The 24,112-nt window shown below is 43.3% G+C and overlaps 1 protein-coding gene across 11 annotated transcripts in view; it reads left to right on the top strand.

Moving 5' to 3' along the window:
* Positions 1-24,112, top strand: part of sptan1 (spectrin alpha, non-erythrocytic 1) — a 45,935-nt gene that overhangs the window by 16,894 nt on the left and 4,929 nt on the right. For 4 of the 11 annotated variants that reach the window (XM_047161849.2, XM_053687917.1, XM_047161848.2 and 1 more), the window contains 47 exons: positions 758-898; positions 1,208-1,488; positions 1,615-1,759; positions 1,873-2,027; positions 2,350-2,485; positions 2,606-2,707; positions 2,984-3,121; positions 3,654-3,764; positions 3,917-3,994; positions 4,108-4,263; positions 4,386-4,590; positions 4,700-4,881; positions 5,193-5,436; positions 5,529-5,651; positions 5,883-6,100; positions 6,581-6,673; positions 6,774-6,908; positions 7,013-7,161; positions 7,865-7,924; positions 9,127-9,325; positions 9,424-9,528; positions 10,308-10,340; positions 10,455-10,490; positions 10,715-10,762; positions 11,742-11,833; positions 11,938-12,082; positions 12,712-12,893; positions 13,130-13,229; positions 13,320-13,517; positions 14,035-14,181; positions 14,263-14,366; positions 14,479-14,641; positions 15,517-15,531; positions 16,910-17,041; positions 17,274-17,411; positions 17,505-17,609; positions 18,214-18,422; positions 18,508-18,628; positions 18,722-18,843; positions 19,403-19,535; positions 19,849-19,947; positions 20,025-20,184; positions 20,326-20,402; positions 21,191-21,400; positions 21,978-22,274; positions 23,175-23,287; positions 23,662-23,679. In XM_047161849.2, the coding sequence (XP_047017805.1) occupies positions 758-898; positions 1,208-1,488; positions 1,615-1,759; positions 1,873-2,027; positions 2,350-2,485; positions 2,606-2,707; positions 2,984-3,121; positions 3,654-3,764; positions 3,917-3,994; positions 4,108-4,263; positions 4,386-4,590; positions 4,700-4,881; positions 5,193-5,436; positions 5,529-5,651; positions 5,883-6,100; positions 6,581-6,673; positions 6,774-6,908; positions 7,013-7,161; positions 7,865-7,924; positions 9,127-9,325; positions 9,424-9,528; positions 10,308-10,340; positions 10,455-10,490; positions 10,715-10,762; positions 11,742-11,833; positions 11,938-12,082; positions 12,712-12,893; positions 13,130-13,229; positions 13,320-13,517; positions 14,035-14,181; positions 14,263-14,366; positions 14,479-14,641; positions 15,517-15,531; positions 16,910-17,041; positions 17,274-17,411; positions 17,505-17,609; positions 18,214-18,422; positions 18,508-18,628; positions 18,722-18,843; positions 19,403-19,535; positions 19,849-19,947; positions 20,025-20,184; positions 20,326-20,402; positions 21,191-21,400; positions 21,978-22,274; positions 23,175-23,287; positions 23,662-23,679 (6,353 nt within the window). The remainder of the gene's footprint in view (positions 1-757; positions 899-1,207; positions 1,489-1,614; positions 1,760-1,872; positions 2,028-2,349; positions 2,486-2,605; positions 2,708-2,983; positions 3,122-3,653; positions 3,765-3,916; positions 3,995-4,107; positions 4,264-4,385; positions 4,591-4,699; positions 4,882-5,192; positions 5,437-5,528; positions 5,652-5,882; positions 6,101-6,580; positions 6,674-6,773; positions 6,909-7,012; positions 7,162-7,864; positions 7,925-9,126; positions 9,326-9,423; positions 9,529-10,307; positions 10,341-10,454; positions 10,491-10,714; positions 10,763-11,741; positions 11,834-11,937; positions 12,083-12,711; positions 12,894-13,129; positions 13,230-13,319; positions 13,518-14,034; positions 14,182-14,262; positions 14,367-14,478; positions 14,642-15,516; positions 15,532-16,909; positions 17,042-17,273; positions 17,412-17,504; positions 17,610-18,213; positions 18,423-18,507; positions 18,629-18,721; positions 18,844-19,402; positions 19,536-19,848; positions 19,948-20,024; positions 20,185-20,325; positions 20,403-21,190; positions 21,401-21,977; positions 22,275-23,174; positions 23,288-23,661; positions 23,680-24,112) is intronic. The other 7 variants (XM_053687920.1, XM_053687916.1, XM_053687918.1 and 4 more) reach the window with 5 other exon arrangements.

The following is a 24,112-nucleotide window of genomic DNA, read 5'->3' as shown; positions in this document are numbered from 1 at the left end:
GAATAGAAACTGCACCGCTTTATACCGGCTGTAATTATAATGGGCCAGTTAAACTGAAGTGCCACTTGATACTACTGAATGCATGTGAGTGAAAACACTTCCGAAATCATTTTGTTGAGAATTGGCTTTCCCTTTTCTGTAAACGCTATGCTCGTGTCCACGTTTGCTCCGGGATACGGGGTCCCCGAAGTATAAACCAGCCTTTAGTTAGTAGTGAACTCTCCTATGCTTGTTTATTAAGCTTCATCTCAGTTTGTACTCTTTAAACTGTACCTTGTGCTGGAAAGATTCAAATGTTCACATACATCGATTTGTTTTTTTTTTTGTTTGTTTGTCATCTTACACACAGATCTCTAGTAGGCGTTTCTATTGCTGGTTGTCATGGTTTCATCTAGTCTTCACACGTGTGGGTTAACCATGACAAACTATTTTACCCCCTGCGGCAGGGTGTAATAAAAGTTTGATTTGCGGTGATGGGTGATGTTTAACACCATAGTTTTACTTCTCTGTTGCATAAAGCTAAACATTACTTTGTCACATCACCTAGATCCGCCCACTTTGCTTAATCCCTGTCACTCAAAATCATTAACAGTTAACAACACCCATCTGCGTTTGTTGCTCTGCATCACTGTTGGTCTAAGCACAGGGTTAAATTCTGCATCCTTCTCATCCTGGTAATGTGGACAGGATGAATCTAACGCTGTTCCTGATTCATTCATTCATTTTTTCTCTCTCTCTCTCTCTCTCTCTCTCACAGAGTCGCTTAGAGTCGCTGCATCGGCTGTGGGATCTGCTGCTGCAGAAGACTAAGGAGAAAGGTGTGCGTCTGCTGCAGGCCCAGAAACTGGTGCAGTACCTGAGGGAGTGTGAGGATGCCCTGGACTGGATCACGGACAAGGTCTCTCTCTCTCTCACACACACACACACACACACACACACACACACTGGGAAGTGGTACATTTTAGTACAGTAATAGTAAATGAATAGAAAATAGATAGACAGACAGATGGGTTGATGGAAAGTTTGATAGAAGGATGGATGGGCTAATCGATGAATGGAAGGGTAATTTGATGGACGGGTGGAAGAATAGATGGATAAAGTTGGTGTTTAAAAAAAAAAAAAAAAGATTTTTCCTGCCTGAATGTGATCAATATAATATAAACACAGAGAAAAGTCATAAACTAAACACACACGATCACTGTTACAGGAAGCCATTGTCACCTCTGAGGAGCTGGGTCAGGACCTGGAGCATGTGGAGGTCCTGCAGAAGAAGTTTGAGGAGTTCCAGACAGACCTGGCAGCCCACGAGGAGCGCGTGAACGAGGTGAACCAGGACGCAGCTAAGCTAACTCAGGAGAACCACCCAGAGACCGAGCTGATCCTGAAGAAGCAGGAGGAGGTGAACACGGCATGGCAGAGGCTGAAGGGTCTGGCCCAGCAGAGACAGGGAAAACTGTTCGGAGCCGCCGAGGTGCAGCGTTTCAACCGGTGCGTCACTTGGAACAGAACAATGCTAATTGGAAGGGTTAACCACGCGTTGGATATAACTGCGATGTTCGTGTGGAATGAAATCAGTGGCCTAAATTTTTTTTTTTTCCTTTTTCTGTTCTGCAGGGATGTGGACGAAACCATCAGCTGGATCAAAGAGAAAGAGCAGCTCATGGCCTCTGACGATTTCGGACGTGACCTGGCCAGTGTTCAAGCCCTGCTGCGCAAACATGAGGGGCTCGAGAGGGACCTGGCTGCCCTGGAGGATAAGGTCAGTCTCAGTGTGACCTTCTTCACTCTCAACAATCACAAAAGTGCCTTCTTATACATGCGCACCTGTCACCATCTCTGAGTTAAATCCTGTGTGTGTGTGTGTTCGTTCAGGTGAACACTCTGGGTGGTGAAGCAGAGCGTCTGCAGCAGACTCACCCCCAGAACGCCTCTCAGATCCACCTCAAGAGAGACGAGCTCATTACCAACTGGGAGCAGATCCGCACGCTGGCTGCCGAGCGCCACGCCCGCCTCAACGACTCCTATAGGTGTGCATTTTGTCCTCCATGAATAAATACCAAGCTTTTTTTTTTTTTACGTTTTATTTAATAAACAATTTAGTAGATAGTAAATGGTGATTATTTCAAGTTTCAGGTAAAAATTTATTTATTTTTTTTTCTTTCAAAAATTTTTTTTGTCCTCTAGATGCTGCTGCATGTTGTACAGTTTTGTAAACGTTATCATTTTTGGATTAATATAAATACCCATAGGTTCGTGTTCTTACTTTAGCCGTGCTACACCAGCAGCTACGATTTCCTGATCGGGAATTTAAGCAGAACTCTGATCGGTGGTTGTGTCTCTGTTTTCCAGGCTTCAGCGTTTCACCGCTGATTTCCGCGACCTCACCAGCTGGGTGACTGAGATGAAGGCTCTAATCAATGCTGACGAACTGGCCAATGACGTCGCTGGGGCTGAAGCGCTGCTCGACCGACACCAGGAACACAAGGTGGGCCTCGTTTGTTTCAGATCCACCATGATCCCCCCCCCCCCCCCCCCCCAAAAGAATGTTCTTTTCCAAATCTCTGACATAACGGCGACATTAAAGCGACTGCGGTTTTGTTTATAGGGAGAGATCGATGCCCACGAGGACAGCTTTAAATCCACAACCGAGGCAGGGGAGGCTCTCCTGAACACCGGACACTACGCGTCAGAGGAGGTCAAGGAGAAGGTAGGACCAGCATCGACGCCGCACTACCTCACATCACACCTGCCTGTAGGAAGACTCGTTAAAACCTTCACCATCTGACTTTAACATAAACGTGAACTTTTTTTCATTGGATTCCCCTTCTACAATAAGGAATTTTATATAATAATAATTTGGCAGTTTCAGATCACACATAATGCTGTCTTCCTTCAAGCCGTTGAATCTGAACCAAGCAGATAATGATCGTAATCATTAGCGCGCACGCAAACACACTAAATCCTGTTTTGTGTGTGTGTATAGCTGGGAATTCTAGCGGAGGAGAAGGAGTCTCTGCTGGAGCTGTGGGAGCTGCGCAGACAGCAGTATGAACAGTGCATGGACCTGCAGCTCTTCTACAGGGACACTGAGCAGGTCGACAACTGGATGAGCAAGCAGGAGGTGTGTGTAGTGGTGTTTTTTCTTTTTTTTTTCTTCTTGAAAACGCTGCTTTTTTTGATTGATTTTCAGTTTCTTCAATAGATTCTGTACATGAATGTAATATTTAAGCGAATGTACACTACCGGTCCAAAGTTTAGAGACACTTGACTGAAACGATTCTCATGATCTTAAAAACCTTTCAATCTGAAGGTGTATGATTACATGTGTGAAATCGGTGTTGTAGACAAAAATATAGTCGGATAATATAACACATTCATTTCTTTCATTAGAAAACGAACATTTTATTATTTACCAAAAGATCATCTTTTTTTTTCTTTTTTTTTTAATGGATGACTGAGCAAAATATTCGTAAAATCAGCCGATATGTGTCCAGCGTAGGTGGGAACTCCTTTAATACTGTTTAAAAAGCATCTCGGGGAAATTCCTCAAGAAATCGGTTGAGAAAATACCCAGAATACATTTCTGGAAATTCTAGGCAAAAAGCGTGCTTACATTGTCGATGCTAAAATGCTAAACCCTGTCCTTCTGTCAGGCTTTCCTTCTGAACGAGGACCTGGGTGACTCTCTGGACAGCGTCGAGGCCCTGCTGAAGAAACACGAAGACTTTGAGAAATCACTCAGTGCCCAGGAGGAGAAGATCACTGTGAGCTGCCACACCACTCTGTTTCACTCTGCTTTACCTCTGCAACCATTTTTTTTAACCAACATCCTTCACTTAAAAAATAAATAAAATAATAATAATTAATTAATTCACAGCGCGTTCTGAACTTTTGTTCTGTGTGGCATTGTCTTTAGGCCCTGGATGAATTCGCCACCAAGCTGATCCAGAACAATCACTACGCCAAGGAGGATGTGGCCACCCGCAGAGATGCAGTAAGCAAACCACAGCACCCCGTTCCTGACCCCCTCCCCTTCTTTTTTTTTTTTCTTTTTTTTAATGATGTCTTTATTCATGCCGATGACCGACTAAATCCGAAACGTTTCAGTTGCTGAGCAGACGTAACGCGCTGCACGATCGCGCTCAGTCCCGCCGCGCTGCCCTGGAGGACTCCTTCCACCTGCAGCAGTTTTTCCGTGACTCGGATGAGCTCAAGAGCTGGATCAACGAGAAGATGAAGACCGCCACGGACGAGGCCTACAAAGTGCGTTCATGATTAAGTGCTGTAGTTGCAGTTTTTTTTTGTTGTTGTTTTTTTGTGTGTGTTTTCACATTGCGCTCTTTCTCCAATCATTTTCTCTCTCTTACACACACACACACACATAGGACCCCTCCAACCTGCAGGGAAAAGTGCAGAAGCACCAGGCCTTCGAGGCAGAGCTTTCCGCCAATCAGAGCCGTATCGACGGTCTGCAGAAGTCGGGTCAGGAGCTTATTGACGGGAAACACTATGCCTCTGCTGAGGTGGCCACTCGCATGGACGAGGTCAGCTCCCAGTGGAAGAAACTTTTGGAAGCCACTGAGCTCAAAGGTAATAACTTATATGTACTTTTATTAGTATAGTAGTAGATTTTTATTACTATTGTATTATTGTTAAACAGTGGCATTCTCACGGCTCTGTGTGTGTCGTGCTTAATCAGGCATTAAGCTGCGTGAAGCCAACCAGCAGCAACAGTTTAACCGTAACGTAGAGGACATCGAGCTGTGGCTCTATGAGATGGAGGGTCACCTGGCCTCTGATGACTACGGCAAAGACCTGACCAGTGTTCAGAACCTGCAGAAGAAACATGCCTTGCTGGAGGCTGACGTGGCTGCACACCAGGTGAGCTACCTTCATAAGTGTTTAGCTCCGATAGTGTTTGGAGAGGTTGTACAGTATATCATGGAAATGTTATGGATAGCTTTCCAGAAACATGGAGGAAAAACATCTTTAAAAAAATGCTATTACAAACTCCAGCCAAGTTTGCTCTCTCGCTACGTGAGCTGTCTCTCACTAGGTTAGCGTTCAATTACTTGTTTAACTCTTGCTTGCTAGGTTAGTCCGTGCTTATCAGGTCACTCAGACTCTTTAAACCAGTTAATAAAAGCTGTTTTGGATGGGACAAGCGACATCGGCCATGTTCTTCTCTGCAGGACCGCATCGACGGCATCACCATCCAGGCCCGGCAGTTCCAGGAAGCCGGCCACTTCGATGCCGATAACATCCGGAAGAAGCAGGAGGCTCTGGTAGCTCGCTACGAGGCTCTGAAGGAGCCCATGGCTGCACGAAAGCAGAAGCTGTCGGACTCTCTGCGGCTGCAGCAGCTGTTCCGGGACGTGGAGGACGAGGAGACGTGGATCAGAGAGAAGGAACCCATCGCTTCATCTACCAACAGGGGTGAGGCTGAGGAATCAAACTAGCTGGATCAGGAGTAGATTGAATGTTATAACGGTGTTAAAACTGTGCTTTGGTTTCTGTTTCTCCTTCAGGTAAAGACCTGATTGGTGTGCAGAACCTGCTGAAGAAGCACCAGGCCCTGCAGGCGGAGATCACCGGGCACGAGCCCCGCATCAAGGCTGTTACCCAAAAGGGCGAGGCCATGGTGGATGAGGGTACGTGCTGCTCTTTCTTCTCAAACAAGAATTTAACCGTGCTTCAAAACAGCTCGGTCAGCGTGACCGTCGAGCCTAAAGTTAAAGTTTCATATCCACGCTGGTCTGGTGAACACATGTTAACAAAACAACATGTGTGATGCCGCAAATATGAAGCTGCCTTCCTCGTAGGACAGTGTTTATCTCGGGAGAGCGTGAAGCTGTACCGCTCTGGTTTTCCCTGTCTTCCAGGGCACTTTGCTGCTGAGGATGTGAAGGCCAAGCTGGCAGAGCTGCACGGTCGCTGGGACACTCTGAAAGGGAAGGCAACTCAGCGAAGGCAGGATCTGGAGGACTCCTTGCAGGCCCAGCAGTACTTCGCTGATGCCAACGAGGCCGAGTCCTGGATGAGGGAGAAGGAGCCCATTGTAGGCAGCACCGACTACGGCAAGGACGAGGACTCGGCTGAGGTGTGTGTGTGTGTGTGTGGGGAGGTTGGCGGCATTTGTTTCGTTTTGTTTTAGCCACAGTAACGTTTTCTGCTAAAGAAATTAAAGCTAGACAAACTGATATGAAAGAAACCAGGCTAATTTAAATATCTAATACAGAAAGCATAATCACAATGGGTTCCTCTGTGTTGAATTTGGGGGGAAATCACATTACAAGCATGCATGTATATTTTTATTTTTGGAAAGCAGAGTCGGGGGGTTTCTTGTCTTCAAAAGCAATGTAATAACCATTTTGTTGAACGTTCTGGACGTTGACTGTGTGATGTAAATGTGCTTGAGAGTTTGACTGAGGCTGTACAGTGGAAATGTATTATATTAGAAACTGTACCCTCGAGCCTAAAGTTTCTCTCGGCCGTTTTGTTTCAAGTTTAATGGCGGAGATGTTTGGATCGCTCCTCAAGCCAGTATACTCCAGCTCATTCTGGATTTCTTGCTCCTCAGGCCCTGCTGAAGAAACACGAGGCACTGATGTCAGACCTGAGCGCTTATGGAAGCAGCATCCAGTCCCTGAAGGAACAGGCTCAGGCCTGCAGGGTGAGTGTGTCGTCGTCTCGTTAAAGCATCCACAAAGTCGCACTCTCCAGCAGAGTAAAGAGTAAATCTGAACCTGATCTCCTCTTGCTCTGTCCTACAGCAACAAGTTGCTCCTACTGATGATGAGACCGGTAAGGAGTTGGTGCTTGCCCTCTATGACTACCAGGAAAAAAGTCCTCGTGAAGTCACCATGAAGAAAGGAGACATCCTCACCCTGCTCAACAGCACCAATAAGGTAGAACCCAAAAGCACCACTCGGTTTGAACAACTTATCGAGGACTGTTTGGTAGGAACAGTGACATAGCTGAGGCTGTTCCGTATGCCACGTCTGCTCCTCAGGATTGGTGGAAAGTGGAGGTGAACGACAGGCAGGGCTTTGTGCCGGCGGCATACGTTAAAAAGCTGGACCCGACTCAGTCGTCCTCCCGCGAGAACCTGCTGGACGAACAGGGCAGCATCGCGCTACGCCAGGATCAGATCGAAAACCAGTAAGTGCACCTTTTAGTCCACATTTTAGCACTTGAGATTTGATCTAACATCTTAACGAACTGCTTTCTTGCTGTAACATAAGGGCGCTTTCACATATCCGTTTGAATGGAACATGTATCTTTACATCGCAATCATACAGTCCACAGTTCCATGCAAAGTCTAGAATGGCTCTATTGAGAACGTAATTCTGCTCAACTGCTGAATTGAGCCATGAGTCTGTAGCGCTGTTTTTTGGGAATCTGGACCAATGCACAAAAAGGGAAAATAAATACTAGAATCTGCTACCCAAATATTATTTATATAATTATTTATGGCATTCTCTAATCCATTTAATTTGGGGTTCCCTTTGAGGGTTTTTTTCCCCCCTTTATGCACATTTGCCAAGTGTTTGTTTACCCTTTTCCCTCGCTGCATTTCTGACCAGTGAATGAGTTTTACGAGTTTGTTTTTTTTACTCACATGCGAGTAATTCACTTTGATTCAGCCTCGGCAAAATGGACTAATAGGTGTGAAAGTGCCCTTTAACGTATTAAACTTTTTACTTCCTGTAACAACCAGCTCCAGTCAGGCAACTAAACAGTCCGGGTCCCGGACTCTTCTTTCAGTCTTACTAATATCTCTGCCTTTCTTTTATTCTTCTTCTGCTTCTCCTAATCTCTTCTCTACCGCCTGCATGCGTGTGCTCGGCCTGCCCTGTGGCAGGAACGTGGCCACCAAGGAGGTGTGCAGCGTGTCTGTGCGCATGAAGCAGGTGGAGGAACTGTGAGTAGGACCCAGGCTTGTGCTCTTTCCCTCACCCGTCACCTTAACCCATCGTCTCTGTTAGTCGCCGATGCTTCTGTAGCCGTCATGTCCTGAATCTTGCCTTCATTAACGTTTTCCATTTCATCTCTCTCTCTCTTTCCTGCAAGGCTTCACTTCTATTCAATAAAGGAATAGAAGTCATATCTGTTTCTCCTGAAGCTTGCCTAAGAGTCAGGTGATGCTTCAACATGGTCACTGTCAGCTTTTCATCACATCCTTTCACTCTCCTCCTTCACCGCTTTGTAGTGTGCATTTTAGCCAGCGGTGCATTCGTGCTTGATCGAAGCAAATTGTAGCGTGGGTTATGGCTGAGGTAAACCATGAGGTGTAACCGAGAGATTGTTAGCGTGGGAACTCCTCACTCTGGCTGGCACAGTGAGACTTTAGGGGGGGGACTAGGTTCCTTCACATTCTTTGGATAATGAGTGATTTGTTTGTAAAAGAGTTTTACTTGAAACCCTCTCTGATGGAAAATATCAGGGTGATTTGAGGACGAGGAGTTACTGTTAAAACTATAACGGCACATTCTTTATCGCTTTAAATTGGTTACAGCTTTACCTCGGACTGTTACTGGAGACTCCTTCCATAAAAAAAGTCTCCTTGCAGAAACCCTAACCATTATCAACAATTCCCCCTGTTGTTATTATTGTATATTTATGTGGAACGGCTGCACTGCAAGTCCATGTCAATCAGCTGTAAGTATAGAAAGATAACCATTTAGAACAAGCACATGTGTTTTGCAGCTGCACTATTGATAGAGCTGCTTTTATAGAAAACTAATCAACACCTTGTGATAATCAGAATTTGCATCAGATTAACAGATCTTTTTGCCGTTCCTCATATGGGGCACTAGTATCTAGGTGCTGTACTGTTAACTGTTCATTTCACCAGCCCATATAGTGTCATCTTAACAGTAGTTACCAGCAGCTAAGTAGTTCTGGCTGTTGTTTATTTTTCCTTCAGAATGCTTAGTCTTTTTTTGTTCTGGATCAGGAGATTGAATATAAAACTGCTGTTGAAGCAGTAGTGAAACATCCAGTCAGGGTGGAGGTGGAGAACGCAAACTAAATCTGAACCACAGGATTTACCTTTTGGCCATAACTTTTAGAGATCGGTTTAAGCCCTGATTTGAGCTCTGAACCTCCTCTCATCTGCTTCAGGTATGGCACCCTGCAGGAACTGGGCGAGAAGCGGAAGGACATGCTAGAGAAGAGCTGCAAGAAGTTTATGCTGTTCCGCGAGGCCAACGAGCTGCAGCAGTGGATCAACGAGAAGGAGGGAGCGCTGACCAACGAGGAGGTGGGGTCTGACCTCGAACAGGTGGAGGTGCTGCAGAAGAAGTTTGATGATTTCCAGAAGGTACGTTCTTTCCAAATGCGGTTGTGTAGTTGAACAGTCAGATCAAATCTGCCTCTGTGATGTCATTGTGGTGTTGGGTTTTTTTCCCCCCGAATCAGGATCTGAAGGCAAACGAGTCTCGTCTGAGGGACATCAACAAGGTGGCATCAGAGCTGGAGTCGGAGGGACTGATGGCTGAGGAGGCTCCAGTGATGCAGGCTCAGGTGAGACACCAATTTGGCTGGCTCAGATCTAAGGCTGCAGGGGTCGGCAATCCTAAATTCAACCAAAATTTAGACCCCCCCCCCAAGTTCTTAGCGAGCACATCTTACAGGCTGTCAAGAAAATGAGCTCAGATAAAAATAATGTTAATAATGCTAACTACCATAAAACTTTAGCTAGTGCATTAACACAGTCATTTATATAATAACTAGAATTTGCACTACAGGTTACACAACTAATAGGGGGTGGGGTTTTTTTTTTAAATACATTTTTTTGTCTGTCTATTTATTTATTTATTTATTTATTTATTTATTTATTCATTTATTCATTCATTCTGTCATTCACTCTCGGGCTGATGGGTGGTGTGTATGTCGGACTACCGTGAAGTCATTGATAATTTTCCATCAGACTAATCCTCAATTACGGAAGCCATAAGCGGCCATACATTTATTTTCCCTCTTTATTATTTCCTCGTGATCTCAACCCAACAAAAAGCTGATTTTGTTTCTGAAAATTTCACACCTTGTGAAAAAAACCTGTGAAAACATGAAAGAAAGAAAAAAATAGCACATGGCCATTTAGGGATTCCGTGCTAAATAGGTAGCTAACTGGTAGCTACATTAAATAGAGACTAGAGGGACGTGTCCGAGCGAAGTATTAAATCAGATATGCTGGTTTTAGACTGTTATCCCATAAAATGATTTTTAATCTGTAATGAACATGTCCTTATATCGCAATGTACAATCCATAATATTCTCTTTCCCTCCTTTCCTCCAACAAGCAACAAGAGCTGTTGGGCTCAGCTCCTGGCAAGGTCTGTGTCATTTTTAGTACTGCGTACGCCTAGCCGCATGCCTGAGACTATAAAATCATTTCAAACAGTTATAATTTGTATTTCTGCTGCTAATATTCACTTCCTGTTTTACAGGATGAAGCTGATTCAAAAACTGCCTCTCCCTGGAAGGTAATATAACTTGAACTGAATGTTTAGCGCCAATCCGAGTGGTAATAACGTCTCACTTACTGTTCTCCGTATTAGAAACGTGTGTGCATGCTAGGGTAGAATGATGTACAGTACACTAACGTGGTGACTTTTTTTTTCTCCTGATTGGTGTGGTGATTTTTTTTTGTTTTGTTTTGTTTCCTCCTGTTTTCACTCTCCCCTGATCTTTTTCCAACTCGGTGTAGTCTATTCGCGTGGCTGTCCAAACGACGGCTAACTTTAATACTATTAAGGTAAGAAACCTGTTGTGCCCTTCCTCTAGGACATCACCTCTTCCCCTCACTAAATCCTCTCATCCTGTCCTCATGCCTGAAGGACTAACCCTCCACCTCACCATCGTCCTGTGCTCCCAGGCTGCTACGTTGTCCGTTTCTGTTCTTATTCATTACCTAAACGTCCATGCAGTGGTGTTTAAAAGCATCAGTCCAGCGTGCGTCTCCAACAGCTCACAGCCTGACCACTCTGCATATTTGTCTTGTAATGTCATTGTGGCTGTAAAAGGTGATTTAATATACATATCTGAGCCCTAGATAGCGACCGTGTCACTTCCCTATAGATTTGTTTCACTGATTTGTAAAGCCCTGGCCACAGAATGATGACATCAGCTATCTAGGGCTCTAATATGGAGATCTGTGGCCGTAGCTCCCTGTTTTTATCTGATCTGTTGTCTGCATTCAGTCATCCTTAATCATGAACCCATGTCATTGATTGTCACCTCCTCCAAGACATCCTGTTCATCTCAATCAAACAATGGCTATGTTTACATGCACACCAGCGCTTCACTGTTAGCCTAAAATGCCCTAATTTATACAATTGAGCCTAAAATTTATTTTATTTATACAATTGAGGGTTAAGGGTCTTGCTCAAGGGTCCAGCAGTGGCAGCACTGAGATTTGAACTCACAACCTTCCAATCAGCAGTCCAATGTCTAAAAGCTTCAGAAATTGCAATTTCATTTAGAAATGATTGTCTTGTCTCAGAACAACACACTTTAGGTAAAAGTTTTCCAAAGTACACGAAGAACGATACACATTGTAACATGTAAATCTGGAAAGTCTGGAATTATTTATAAAAAAAAAAAATTTTTTTAAAGGCTAAACTATTGTGTGGGCAACATGCTGTAAATGTTTCGACTCAGTTGCGCTGTAGTGTGCGTGTAAACGTAGCGAACAGTTGACCGGATGCTAATGGCTGAACCCCGGGTGTTTACAGGAGCTGAATAACCGCTGGAGATCGCTGCAGCAGCTAGCAGAGGACAGGAGTAACATGCTGGGAAGCGCCCACGAGGTGCAGAGGTTCCACAGGTACGAAAGATTCAGCTCACCTTTTGATTTCCTGAAGTTGGTGGACGGACATGAAGCTCCCACCAAAGTGCAGTAAGTAAAGAAACATGGACTGTACTTTTCAGGGATGCCGATGAGACCAAAGAATGGATTGAGGAGAAGAACCAGGCCCTAAACACCGACAACTATGGTCACGACCTGGCCAGCGTTCAGGCCCTACAGCGCAAACACGAGGGCTTTGAGAGAGACCTGGCCGCTCTGGGAGACAAGGTCAGATTGTAATTCGTTTGTTCGGTTTGTTACATTGGTATTAATTTCTCGATTTAGTATTCGTAAGCTTCATCTTTACCGTCTTGTCCCTGTATAAGAGGGGGTAAAAAAAACAGGTTCTCCATCCTATGTAGTACACTGTATATTCGAATGGTGAGTCATTTGGGATTAACCTAATCGTGGAAATGTAGCACATGATTTAGGTCGTTCATAACTGCTGATCAAAGATAACATCAGACTCGAGTGTGTCTATGTATCCCTGAATCCTAGTTAGCCTAATACAAAAAAAAAAAAAAACAGTCAGAATATAGATTTTGATTATCGGAATAATATAATGATCATCTTTATTTATGTAGTCCCTTTTAACTTTCACTTAAAAGTGCTTTACATAAAAGATTTTTAACAAATTGGATAAAGCAAACAACAATAAACAATGCGTATAAGGATAGAAGAAGAAAAAGAAAAAAGATAAAACACAAAAGGATGATTGTTGATGTGTTTTGATTTTAACCACGGCTTATATTTCACATCGTCCGGCACCAAGTGTCTTGACTTATTGGTTTAGACTCTGCTACTGACTTTGTGTGCTTGTGCGATAACAAAATAAATCTCTCCGCGTCCTGCGGCAGGTGAACTCTCTGGGCGAGACAGCCGAGCGTCTAATCCAGTCCCATCCCGAGGCTGTGGACGATATTCAGGAGAAATGCACCGAGCTGAACACGGCCTGGAGCAGCCTGGTGGGACGCGCCGACCAGCGCAAGGACAAACTGGGCAACTCGCACGACTTGCAGCGCTTCCTCAGCGACTTCAGGTGAGGACAGAGAACGGCTAACCTTTTTTTTATTGCTTCTAGTCTGAACCGTTTATTACAACTTGTAATAAATACGAGCAGGTAAACTTCCGTAACAGTATGCGTCGTTACTCCACTCTTATTCAGGCTACACTGGCTGCTTATTAAGTTAAGTCATGCTCATGATGTTTTAAGCTCTAAACCGAGTCACTGTAACGCCAGACACTAGTAATTACCCCCGTGTGTTGCTCCTGCAGGGATCTGATGTCCTGGATCAACGGTATCCGTGGACTTGTGTCTTCTGATGAGCTCGCCAAGGACGTGACCGGAGCTGAAGCACTGCTGGAGAGACACCAGGTATTGAACTCGGTTATATGTCTTCTCACCAGAGCCTCAGTGGCGTCTTCAGTCACATCACATATAAACCACTTCTCCCTTTCTCTGCAGGAGCACAGGACCGAGATCGACGCCCGTGCTGGAACCTTCCAGGCCTTTGAGCAGTTTGGGCAGCAGCTGCTGGCACGTGGTCACTACGCCAGTCCTGAGATCCAGCAGAAACTGGAGGCTCTGGACCGCGAGAGGGCAGACCTGGAGAAGGCCTGGGTGCAGCGCAGGATGATGCTGGATCAGTGCCTGGAGCTGCAGGTGAGGGAAAACACTAAGTACATCATCTTAATGAAGATAGCACTGTTGTTTTTCACAATGTTTGTAGTGTTAAATATCCACAGTAGAAATAAGATTTAAAGCAGTACTCAGTGACTTGTGTACTGACCCTAAAAAATACAATTAAAAACACTTTTTAAAGCGCAGTTTGTTGCTGGAAGAGAGAGAGGCAGTAGTGTCTATTAGCGACCAAAATGTAGAAAATATGATTGTAAAATTTTGGCTCTAGCACCTAGTTTTAGCTTGTCAGTACGTAATAAGCTGCATTACTTAATGCTGAAAATGTCTAATTCACTTTACAAAGGTCTTTAGTTTGTACATTCCGACTACTTGTGAAGGTGCTAATTAATACAGTTTAGGAACTAGGACATTACTGGGGTTCATGCATCATCCAGCAGCAGATAGTGACTATTACATTACTATTATTATTGTTTTTATACATGTTCTAGAACCCGTAACCATATTCCTGAATGACCGACTCCTGTTGTGTTCCCTGCAGCTGTTTAACCGTGACTGTGAGCAGGCTGAGAACTGGATGGCAGCGAGAGAAGCTTTCCTGGCCACCGACGACAAGGGCGACTCCCTCGACAGTGTGGAGGCTCTCATCAAGAAGCACGAGGACTTCGACAAAGCCATCAACGTGCAGGTTAACAGTGTAACGTGAACAAATCTCAGCAAGTGTATGCTTTTCTAATCGTTCAGGCTGACCCCCACACTGTCTCCACAGGAGGAGAAGATCGCCGCACTGCAGTCTTTTGCTGACCAGCTCATTTCCGCTGACCATTACGCCAAACCCGAGATCTTCAAACGCCGCAATGAAGTCTTGGACAGGTCCGAGTTTTTTTTGTTTGTTTGTTTTTTCTTCCCCTCCTACCCATTAGCATGAATCTAGTGGAGTTGCTTGTGAAGAAACTTCGGTGTAAATGTGTGTCCTGACCCCCAGGTGGCGCCGTCTGAAGGCTCAGATGATTGAGAAACGCTCCAAGCTGGGTGAATCTCAGTCTCTGCAACAGTTCAGCAGAGACGTGGACGAAATTGAAGCCTGGATCAGCGAGAAACTGCAGACGGCCACTGATGAGTCCTATAAAGACCCGACTAACATCCAGGTACAGCTTCACTCTGTAGTAAACCTCATTGACCTCAGCTTCTCTAAATATGATCAGAATGTCGAATACTGCACTTTTTATCTTTACCTAGAGCTGGACTATAGTCAATGGTGTGTGTTTATTTTTTTATTTTATTTTTAAAAATTTTTTTACAGACCTGCCAAGCTTCACTGATTTTGTGTAAAGTGCTCCACATTTTAACATTAATCTTACATTTCATTAATGCTATGGACAACTGGGACTTTTTTATTTATTTATTTTTAAAATCCCATTCTCACCCGTTCAGCAGTTCTTATTGTTTGTATAAGACTGTGATCTTTTCTGACGAACGTAGTTGATCGTATTTGTTGAAATACCCACATGTTAGTTATTTTTACCATCATAACCATAATCAAACAGGATAAAGCAGTAACTGGAATGAATGAATGAAAGCAGTAAATGGGACACACGGCCCAGCACAAGTAACATGCACACACTTGGGTCAATAAATGCCTTTCTTTGTCCTGTGACAACAATGTAAAAAAAAAAACACCACAGTCACTCAAGTAGATTCAATTCAAGATAAATCAAAATAAAACTTCATCGGTGAACAGAATGCTCATGCATGCAAAATAAAAAGATTTCATTATCTACTGATTTTTAATTTCTATTGATATAAGAAGTGGTCTTCAGTTTGGTCCAGCTCTAGTTGTACCAGTGGTTTTGTATATCGTTCTACAGGTTTAAGTGTCCTCTAATCCTAATGAGTCAATAATCACTGAGTAATAGAGTTGTGCTTTATAAGCACAGTAATGCTTCCTGTCTCTCGTGTAACCCCCTCAGTGTGTATACTGAATTAAACTGAACCTCTCTCTGTTCTCATGTCTTATTTTTAGCTGTCCAAGCTGCTGGTAAGTGGAGCAGCGTATTCGCTTACTAACCTCAGCCGGGTCTCATCACATGTCCTTGTGTGTGTGTGTGTGTGTGTTTGTGTAACGGACGTGTAATAGAGCTCCAACAGTGTCTCCGCTCCCTGCTCCCCCAACCTGTGCCTCCCCAAACTGTGCTGTCTGTCTGCTTCTTATGAACTTTATTTTATTTCAGCATCTTCTGTGCTGTAATGTGTCTGTTCCATCACTGAAGCATTTTGTGGTCGTTTTGTTTGGTCTGTTTGTCAGTTTCGGGCTGATTTTTGTTTGGAATTTGTTCCACACCGTCAGTGTGTCGAGGGTCTGCATAACAAATGCAGGGTTAATCTTGCGGTGAGTGAGAGAGGGGACGGAGACCTGCGTGCGTTTTTCTCTGCTGTAGTCGTTTATGGGTTCGCGATCATGCAGTTCCCTAGCTGCTTAATACTGCGTGTCTGAAATAGTGAGCTTCTCTTTTATTATCTCCTTCCCTCTGTTTCTCTCTAAAATGGTGTGGAACAACGGTTACATTCACTTTGCAAGCCTCATAGCTCATTTCTGCATTGATCTATAATGATGATATGCTTTTATTTCTGTAGCACCTTTCGTACACCTAAATACAACAAAATGCTTTAGTGTTAAGTAAAAACTGCGATTTTATATACAGATTACAGTTATCTATTAAGCACAAATAAGATTATCAGTTCAATTAGGCCAAAAAAAAATAATGGTTAGTGAGTGTCTGTTTCATTTACCGTTTAGTCATCATTTTGTCATTTTTAGCTCTCTATCAGAGTTTCCTTTTATGGAGATTTGTGGGTTAATTTCAATCAGCTGTGAAAGCACTGGGTCATTTACAGCTGATTGGCATTCATCAAGATATGAATACGATAATCAGCCTTAACAGAAATTTAGTAAATCTAGTGGGAATTTTTAGTCAGGTGATAAATGAGGCCCAGTGTCAGCTTTACAGAAACCTGGATGTACGTTTAGATTAAATATCTCTCCATTTTGGCTGTCAGTCCTGTAACGTGAACGTAACCCACATGACACAAAACAGCCCAAGTTCTCTGATTCTCCACAGATTCGCATCTTGTTTGGTCCAATTCACTCCCCCTCTTTCTTTTTTTTTTTTCTTTTTTTCTTTTCTTTCCTTTATTTATGTTTGTTTTTTGTTTTGTTTTTTAAATCAACTGTTCCATCCGTGCTGCTGTCCTGTGTGTAGCAGCAGTAGAAGTAGTAGCTCGTTTATCTGTCCTGGTCTGACGGTGTATTCGTTTCACCTTCACCGAGTTTCATCCATTTGTGCTGTGGTCTACAAACATCAGCAGAATCAGAGCAGGAAAGTCGTGACGTTCTCTTTCACCATCACTGCTTTCAGAGCAAGCACCAGAAACACCAGGCGTTCGAGGCAGAGCTTCACGCCAACGCCGACCGTATCCGAGGTGTGATCGATACAGGAAATGCGCTCATCCAGAGGGGTGCGTGTGCAGGAAGTGAGGATGCTGTCAAGGTAAAATCGTCCTAGTTTTCTGCTCCAGACATAAACTGTGATATTACATGCAGTTTAATTTCATCATGCCTTCAATACAAATAGTATCTGATTTGGAGTCAATAAACCGTAAATGAGATCCATCATTAGCCGCTAACTTACCCTGACATCTAATCAACACCTTATGATGATCAGAATCCAACAGTGCTGTGGTATAAGTGATTTAATTGAGCCGTGTGTGTGTGATCTCCAGTCTCGTCTAGTAGCTCTGGATGAACAGTGGCAGTTCCTGGTGAATAAATCAGCTGAGAAAAGTCAGAAACTGAAGGAGGCCAACAAACAGCAGAACTTCAACACCGGCATAAAGGACTTTGACTTCTGGCTGTCGGAGGTCAGAACTGTTTCTAATCCTCTGTACAGCAGGATGGTTTCATCGCTGAATCACACATGGTCATGTTTTCTGCTTTTTCCTCTCCGTCTGCAGGTTGAAGCTCTTCTCGCCTCTGAGGATTATGGGAAGGATCTGGCCTCGGTCAACAACCTGCTTAAGAAGCACCAGCTTCTGGAGGCTGATATCTCTGCCCATGAGGTAACCAAACTCACGCACATACTTATTCACTCACTCGTTCACTTGTTCACTCACTCACTCGTTCACTCACACTCTCATTCACTCACACACACTCACTCGCACACACTCTCTCATTCACTCACTCACTCATTCATACACTCACACACACTCACTCGCAGCATACCTTATATTAGAAGCTTAGATAAGTGACTGCGTGTTAGTGAAACTCTGTCCAGCAGCACATATTCCTAAGTGCACCCCCATAGAGTCGCATTGATTTTTCCTGATTAAGAGTTTCTTCTTAGTCAAGACAGAATTAAAGGTTGTTTTTAAAATATAATTGTAATATTTTTTTAAATCATTGCAAATTTTTAATGATTTCTTATTTCTTTTTAAAAACGATAAATGAATGAGACTGAATTAGTGAAATAAACTGCAAGCTATCTTATAATCTAGTATGCTTCTGTAGCAGATTAACACCAAACAACACAAGCTAACATCAGTAAACCTTTCGAACATTTCCACAGTTATTGTCTCTCAGGGTAAATGTTATTTGCATCCACAGTAACAGTGGTTCTGTTCATCACTAACGCTGCGTGTAACACTTCTCATTCTGCTGTTTCAGGATCGTCTGAAGGACCTCAACGGCCAGGCTGACAGCCTGATGGCCAGCAATGCCTTCGACACCTCTCAGGTCAAAGACAAGCGTGACGCCGTGAACGGACGCTTTACTAAAATCAAGAGCATGGCTGCTGGACGCCGAGCCAAGCTGAACGAGTCGCACCGCCTGCACCAGTTCTTCAGAGACCTGGATGATGAAGAATCTTGGATCAAGTGTGTATTATTCTGTAGCGAATATTGCCATTCTGTTTCATTTTCAATCACATCTAACACGCGCTTCTCTGACGTGTGCTGGTAGAGAGAAGAAGTTGTTGGTGAGTTCGGAGGATTATGGACGTGATTTGACAGGAGTACAGAATCTGAGGAAGAAGCACAAGAGGCTGGAGGCTGAGCTGGGAGCTCACGAGCCGGCCATTCAGGTGAGGAGCTGTGCATCTTTGGCTTCCCTGTTGTGTTATCCGTGATGTTTTAGCTGTGGTAGTGTCGAGTAACTCGTTGCTTGTCCTCTCCAGTCTGTGCTCGACACGGGGAAGAAGCTGTCTGATGACAACACCATTGGGCAGGACGAGATCCAGCAGAGGCTGGCGCAGTTTGTCGAGCACTGGAAGGAGCTGAAGGATTTGGCCGCTGCCAGGTACGAGCCGGCATCCTTTTTAGCAAAATTACAGCGCTTCTTTGCAAAGTTTTTTTTTTAAATCGGGCGTTCTTTTGGTTGTCGTCTTTTACATTACTCTTACTCATAAAAATTTTTTTAAAAATTAAAAAAGCATCAGCTAATGAACAGACAGCACAAAACAAGAGCGATATGAATGTATTTCCTGAATAATGATGGTAATCAAAGCAAAGCAGACTGCAAACTGTGCGCTGCCAAAAAAAAAAACATCCAAATGAGAAACTACTGCATGTTTCTACAATACAAGTAACCTAATAAATCCTAAAACCTGAGGTGTGAGAAGTTTCCTAGCGGCACACAGCAGCAACCGACATGAATGCCCCTGATTGATTAATACGGTGTGAGATATTCATGTCAGTATCAGTGTATTGATGTTTACCAAAAAGCATCACCCTTACAATAACAGTAGGTTCTCTGCTGAGTGTGATGCGGTCAGTAGTGTTTAAGCCAGTCTGTTAACAAGCCAGTGTTTCAGACCAACACTGTAATATACTCTGTGTATTATTTTGTATGTGTTTAGGGGGCAGAGGCTGGAGGAATCGCTGGAGTATCAGCAGTTTGTGGCCAACGTAGAGGAAGAAGAAGCCTGGATTAATGAGAAGTTGAACCTGGTGGGAAGTGAGGATTATGGTGACACGCTGGCGGCTGTGCAGGTACAAACGCTTTCGCTATTAAACTCGCTGCGAGCAGGACACGAGGGTCGGATTAAATCGGTGAAATATTCCGAACTATTTTAAAAGCAGTGGGAGAGACGAGCGACGTCAGCCTCATGATTGGTTAGGGCGGTGCTATGCCGGCGTTACTTAATGTTCACCCTACTCACGTTAAATTAAAAGGCAAATATAGATACACACATAAGACATGACTAATCCCAAGTTATTCAGACTCCTTTGAAAGCATCGTTGAGGTTTTAATCGTTATAAAGTGGAGTTTTCATCTCTTCGTCTTCATCGTCTCCCGTCTCAGGGTTTGCTGAAGAAGCACGAGGCGTTTGAGACAGACTTTACGGTGCACAGGGACCGAGTGAACGACGTGTGCTCTAACGGAGACGAACTCATCAACAAGGTAGCGTCGGTATTCGACCTTCATTTACGCTGTAGCTACTTTTAAACGTTTGTGCTGACGCTGAGCCGTCACTGCAGGAGAACCACCATGTGGACAACATCACGGCCAAGATGAAGTCCCTGCGTGACAAAGTGACCGAGCTGGAGAGAGCTGCTGCTCAGAGGAAGGCCAAGCTGGACGAGAACTCCGCCTTCCTGCAGTTTAACTGGAAGGCTGATGTGGTGGAGTCGTGGATAGGTACGCGATCACACCCTGTGTGTGTGTGTGTATACATGTGTGTGTGTGAGAGAAACACTCGCACCCTGAGTGTGTGTGTGTGAGAAAACGTACACTTTCTGCAGGAAGTTGATGACCTGCATTTGTTTTGTGACCCTTTAGGTGAGAAAGAGAACAGTCTGAAGACGGACGATTACGGAAGAGACCTGTCATCAGTTCAGACGCTGCTCACGAAGCAGGTACGGGAACGACGCTGAAATTAAATTTGTAGCAGAAATAGCATATTGTGATACCTGAACAGACAATATTTAGTTTTTTTGTTTTCTATTGCAGTGCCTACAAAACATTACATGATTTTTTTTTAAAATCTCATGATTGCAGACAAATTATTTTTTTAAATAACAGCGAAGTAACAGTACCAACACGACCAAAGCAATGCTCAGAAAACTGACTCATGATAATATATCAATATGACTTTGCCATATCACCCAGGCCTGCTCTACATGACCCCCTTCTTAGGACACAGTACCATACACCATGGATTTTAGGGTTCTTGGGAAGAAAAATGTGTAAAAACTGGTTGGGAGAATAAGATTTTTACATTTTTAAATTTTAAATCTCTTGCTCTCTGTACTAAAGCACCACATCCAGTGTTTTCCCTTTTTATAATATAGAACCATGTTATTAATAATAATAATAATAATAATAATAATAATATACAGAAAAGACACTCTCTTATACTTTATTTAAGACCTGGATCATGTACCTTGTAGCTGTAAGGATTACACAGTTAAGACAAATGTCTTAAAGTAAGGTCAAGAAATAAAATAGTGTGACTGTGTGATGCCAGCATCCATGTTCGTAGGAAGAGTTGGTCGCTCTCTTGTCTGTTCGTTCATAATCATCCAGATGTGAGATTTATCACGTATTTTTATCACCGATGCATAACAGGAGTCTGATATTAAAACTTATAAAAATAATAAATGATATTTTGCTGTAGCTCTGCACCTTCTCTCCCTCACTGTAGGAAACATTCGATGCCGGACTTCAGGCGTTCCAGCAGGAGGGTATCACCAACATCACTGCGCTGAAGGATCAGCTCCTCGCAGCCAAGCACGTTCAGTCAAAAGCCATCGAGGCTCGTCACGCTACGCTGATGAAACGCTGGAACCAGCTGCTGTCCAATTCCGCAGCCCGCAAGAAGAAGCTGCTGGAGGCTCAGGAACACTTCAGAAAGGTAAAAATAAACAGACACCTCATAAGACCTGAGCCTGACCAGCCACAAGCCAACATGGCAAAAGCAAACATCTAATGAGTCATTAAGATTTAAGGATTAAGATTTTTTTTTTTTTTTTTGAGCTTGTATTCATTTTAATTTATACTCTGGTAAAACAGGACTACACTAAAACGGTAATTAATTACAGTAATGCAGTAATTCCTCCTCTGATCCGTAAATTTCAGTGGAAATGATCAAATATTAAGCACAGGAACAAAAATCACTTCATTTCCAACTATGTTAGACTAGATTTAACTTGTTTTTCTTCTTCTTTATTCCTGTTACAGCAGTGAACCATATAACTGATGTCTGTAGTGTGTACACTGTGTGTGGTTTATTATTTATCTATAGATTTACATACATTTTAATCTTGTACAACAAAAACACTGTTTCTGAACTTTCTGTCTTCAAGGTCTTTTCAAACATACAGCATTTGTGCAAATGTCACATCAGTAACACAAATATATTAGTGAAATGACTAAAATCCCTCAAATTAGAATCTGATGGATATACACTTCGCGTGTCCCGTCTCACCCAGGTGGAGGATCTGTTCCTGACCTTTGCTAAGAAAGCGTCAGCCTTTAACAGCTGGTTTGAGAATGCAGAGGAAGATCTGACCGACCCGGTGAGATGTAACTCTCTGGAGGAGATCAGGGCTCTGCGTGAGGCCCATGACGCGTTCCGTGCTTCCCTGAGCTCCGCCGAGGCCGATTTCAACCAGCTGGCCGAGCTCGACCGGCAGATCAAGAGCTACCACGTGGTGTCCAACCCCTACACCTGGTTCACCATGGAGGCTCTGGAGGAGACCTGGAGGAACCTGCAGAAGATCATCAAGGTAACGTGCTACCAACACCACCAGACCAGGAGTTCCTCACTCAGCTGGTGGCATGGCTTGTTTTCTGCTACATAAAAAAAAAAAAAGAAAGAAAACTAATGAATAATAGTTTTGAGCCTTCATTAAAAATTAAACATCTACTAAAGCAGTACTGAAGGATTTGTAAAGCGCTTACATCATGGTACGTTTTTATGATGCAGATCACTTTCGATTATAATTATAGGTCGAAAGTTTGACTTTTGAGGCACTGGCTTTTATTTCTTTTAAAGTAATTTATTTATTTTGAATAAAATGCTAATCAAATACGCATTTATAACACTCCTAAAGGTTGTGTACGTAAAAAAACAAAAAAAAAAAACTTACAGTATTTTCAGTACTTTGAATTGACTTCTGATCAGTGTGTTTATAACGATCATGAAGGTTTCTTCTCTCTTCTCTCATTCATGTACGGACAAAGTCACATGGAACCTCTAACGTCACCTCACGAGGTTTGACGGAAGCCTTAAGCGTTAGAAAAGACCCGTGTAATGCTGTAAAGGTCCGAATGTAGACACCCTTTAAATAAAACCTATAGGATATAGTTGATTTAGTGTGAAGAATCACCCCGCCTCTACTTCATACTCCTTTTAAAATTATTAGAACAATGTCATTTTAAACCACTTTTATTAAGTCAATCATTCAGCTCTCATCACCACGCTGTTTATTTTATTTGCTAAAAGTGCACACGTTTTGATCAAACGTCCTAGTGCCTGCCGCACCGCTTTATAACGACGCAGGGTGCATCGTTTCTTCTTACGAGCAGTTGGAACTTTTCGTAAGGTTTTTATTTCCTTTTGGTGTAAGTTTTTTGAATTTGAATTTCACCTTGAATTGGAGCCGCATGCTGTGGTTTTGTTTTAGGAGCGTGAGCTGGAGCTGCAGAAGGAGCAGAGGAGGCAGGAGGAGAACGACAAGCTGAGACAGGAGTTTGCTCAACACGCTAATGCCTTCCACCAGTGGCTACAGGAGACCAGGTAAAGGACGAGCCTCTTGGCTCTCTACCGAACATACACAGATGTGATGCATGCACTACATGTAATCACGTTTCTGCTGCTTGGATGTTTCATCGTACAGAGGCGTCAGCGCATGCTTCGCTGTGTTGTCTGTGTGTTTTTGGAAATGGGACTTAACACTTATAAGCTTAGTACTTATAAGCGAAGTCACATTAGTACTGTTCGTGTGTGTGTTTTTATGTAAGTGCGCTTCTGTTTTTACATGTGGGTGTTGAATGCTGATGATGTCACTGCTCGATGATGTAACTATGTTTGTGTCTCTCTTTTTTTTCTTCCCCACCACTTATTGCTCTCTCGCTGCCTCTCCTGATGCTTTGGATCACTTTTCTAATCAGGACATATCTTCTGGATGGGTTAATATCATATTTTTTCTCCATATCTTCAATAATTGTGTGTGTGTGTGTTTTAGAGAGAGTTGTAATGTACAATATATGTCAAATGTCTAGGATGCAGGTTCAAGGTAAAGGTATTTATGAATACACTCACAAATAATTCCGATCTATAACAGGATTAAAGCACATATTAAATGTTACTTTTTACTACAAATGTATTCAGTCAGCTGAGACCTGTTTAGTTCCTGAAGTTTCGTATGCACCGGATCTTAAAGGCTGCTTTAGTGCAACATGCTAAACTGGAGGCTTTAAGCTTCTATTACAAGTTAGTTACATTAGCCTTGTTGTTCCACCAAACATGTCCACACTGACCTACACTTTGGAGTAAAGTGACATGATGTATATTTAGTTTTTGGCTGAACTATTGTGTCTGTGTCATGTTTGATATCTTCTC

The sequence above is a fragment of the Ictalurus punctatus genome, chromosome 18, assembly GCF_001660625.3.
Source record: "Ictalurus punctatus breed USDA103 chromosome 18, Coco_2.0, whole genome shotgun sequence".
In the NCBI taxonomy this organism is placed as follows: Eukaryota; Metazoa; Chordata; class Actinopteri; order Siluriformes; family Ictaluridae; genus Ictalurus; species Ictalurus punctatus.
The sequence above is the reverse complement of the archived record's forward strand: the minus strand, read 5'-3'. Positions and strand labels throughout refer to the sequence as shown.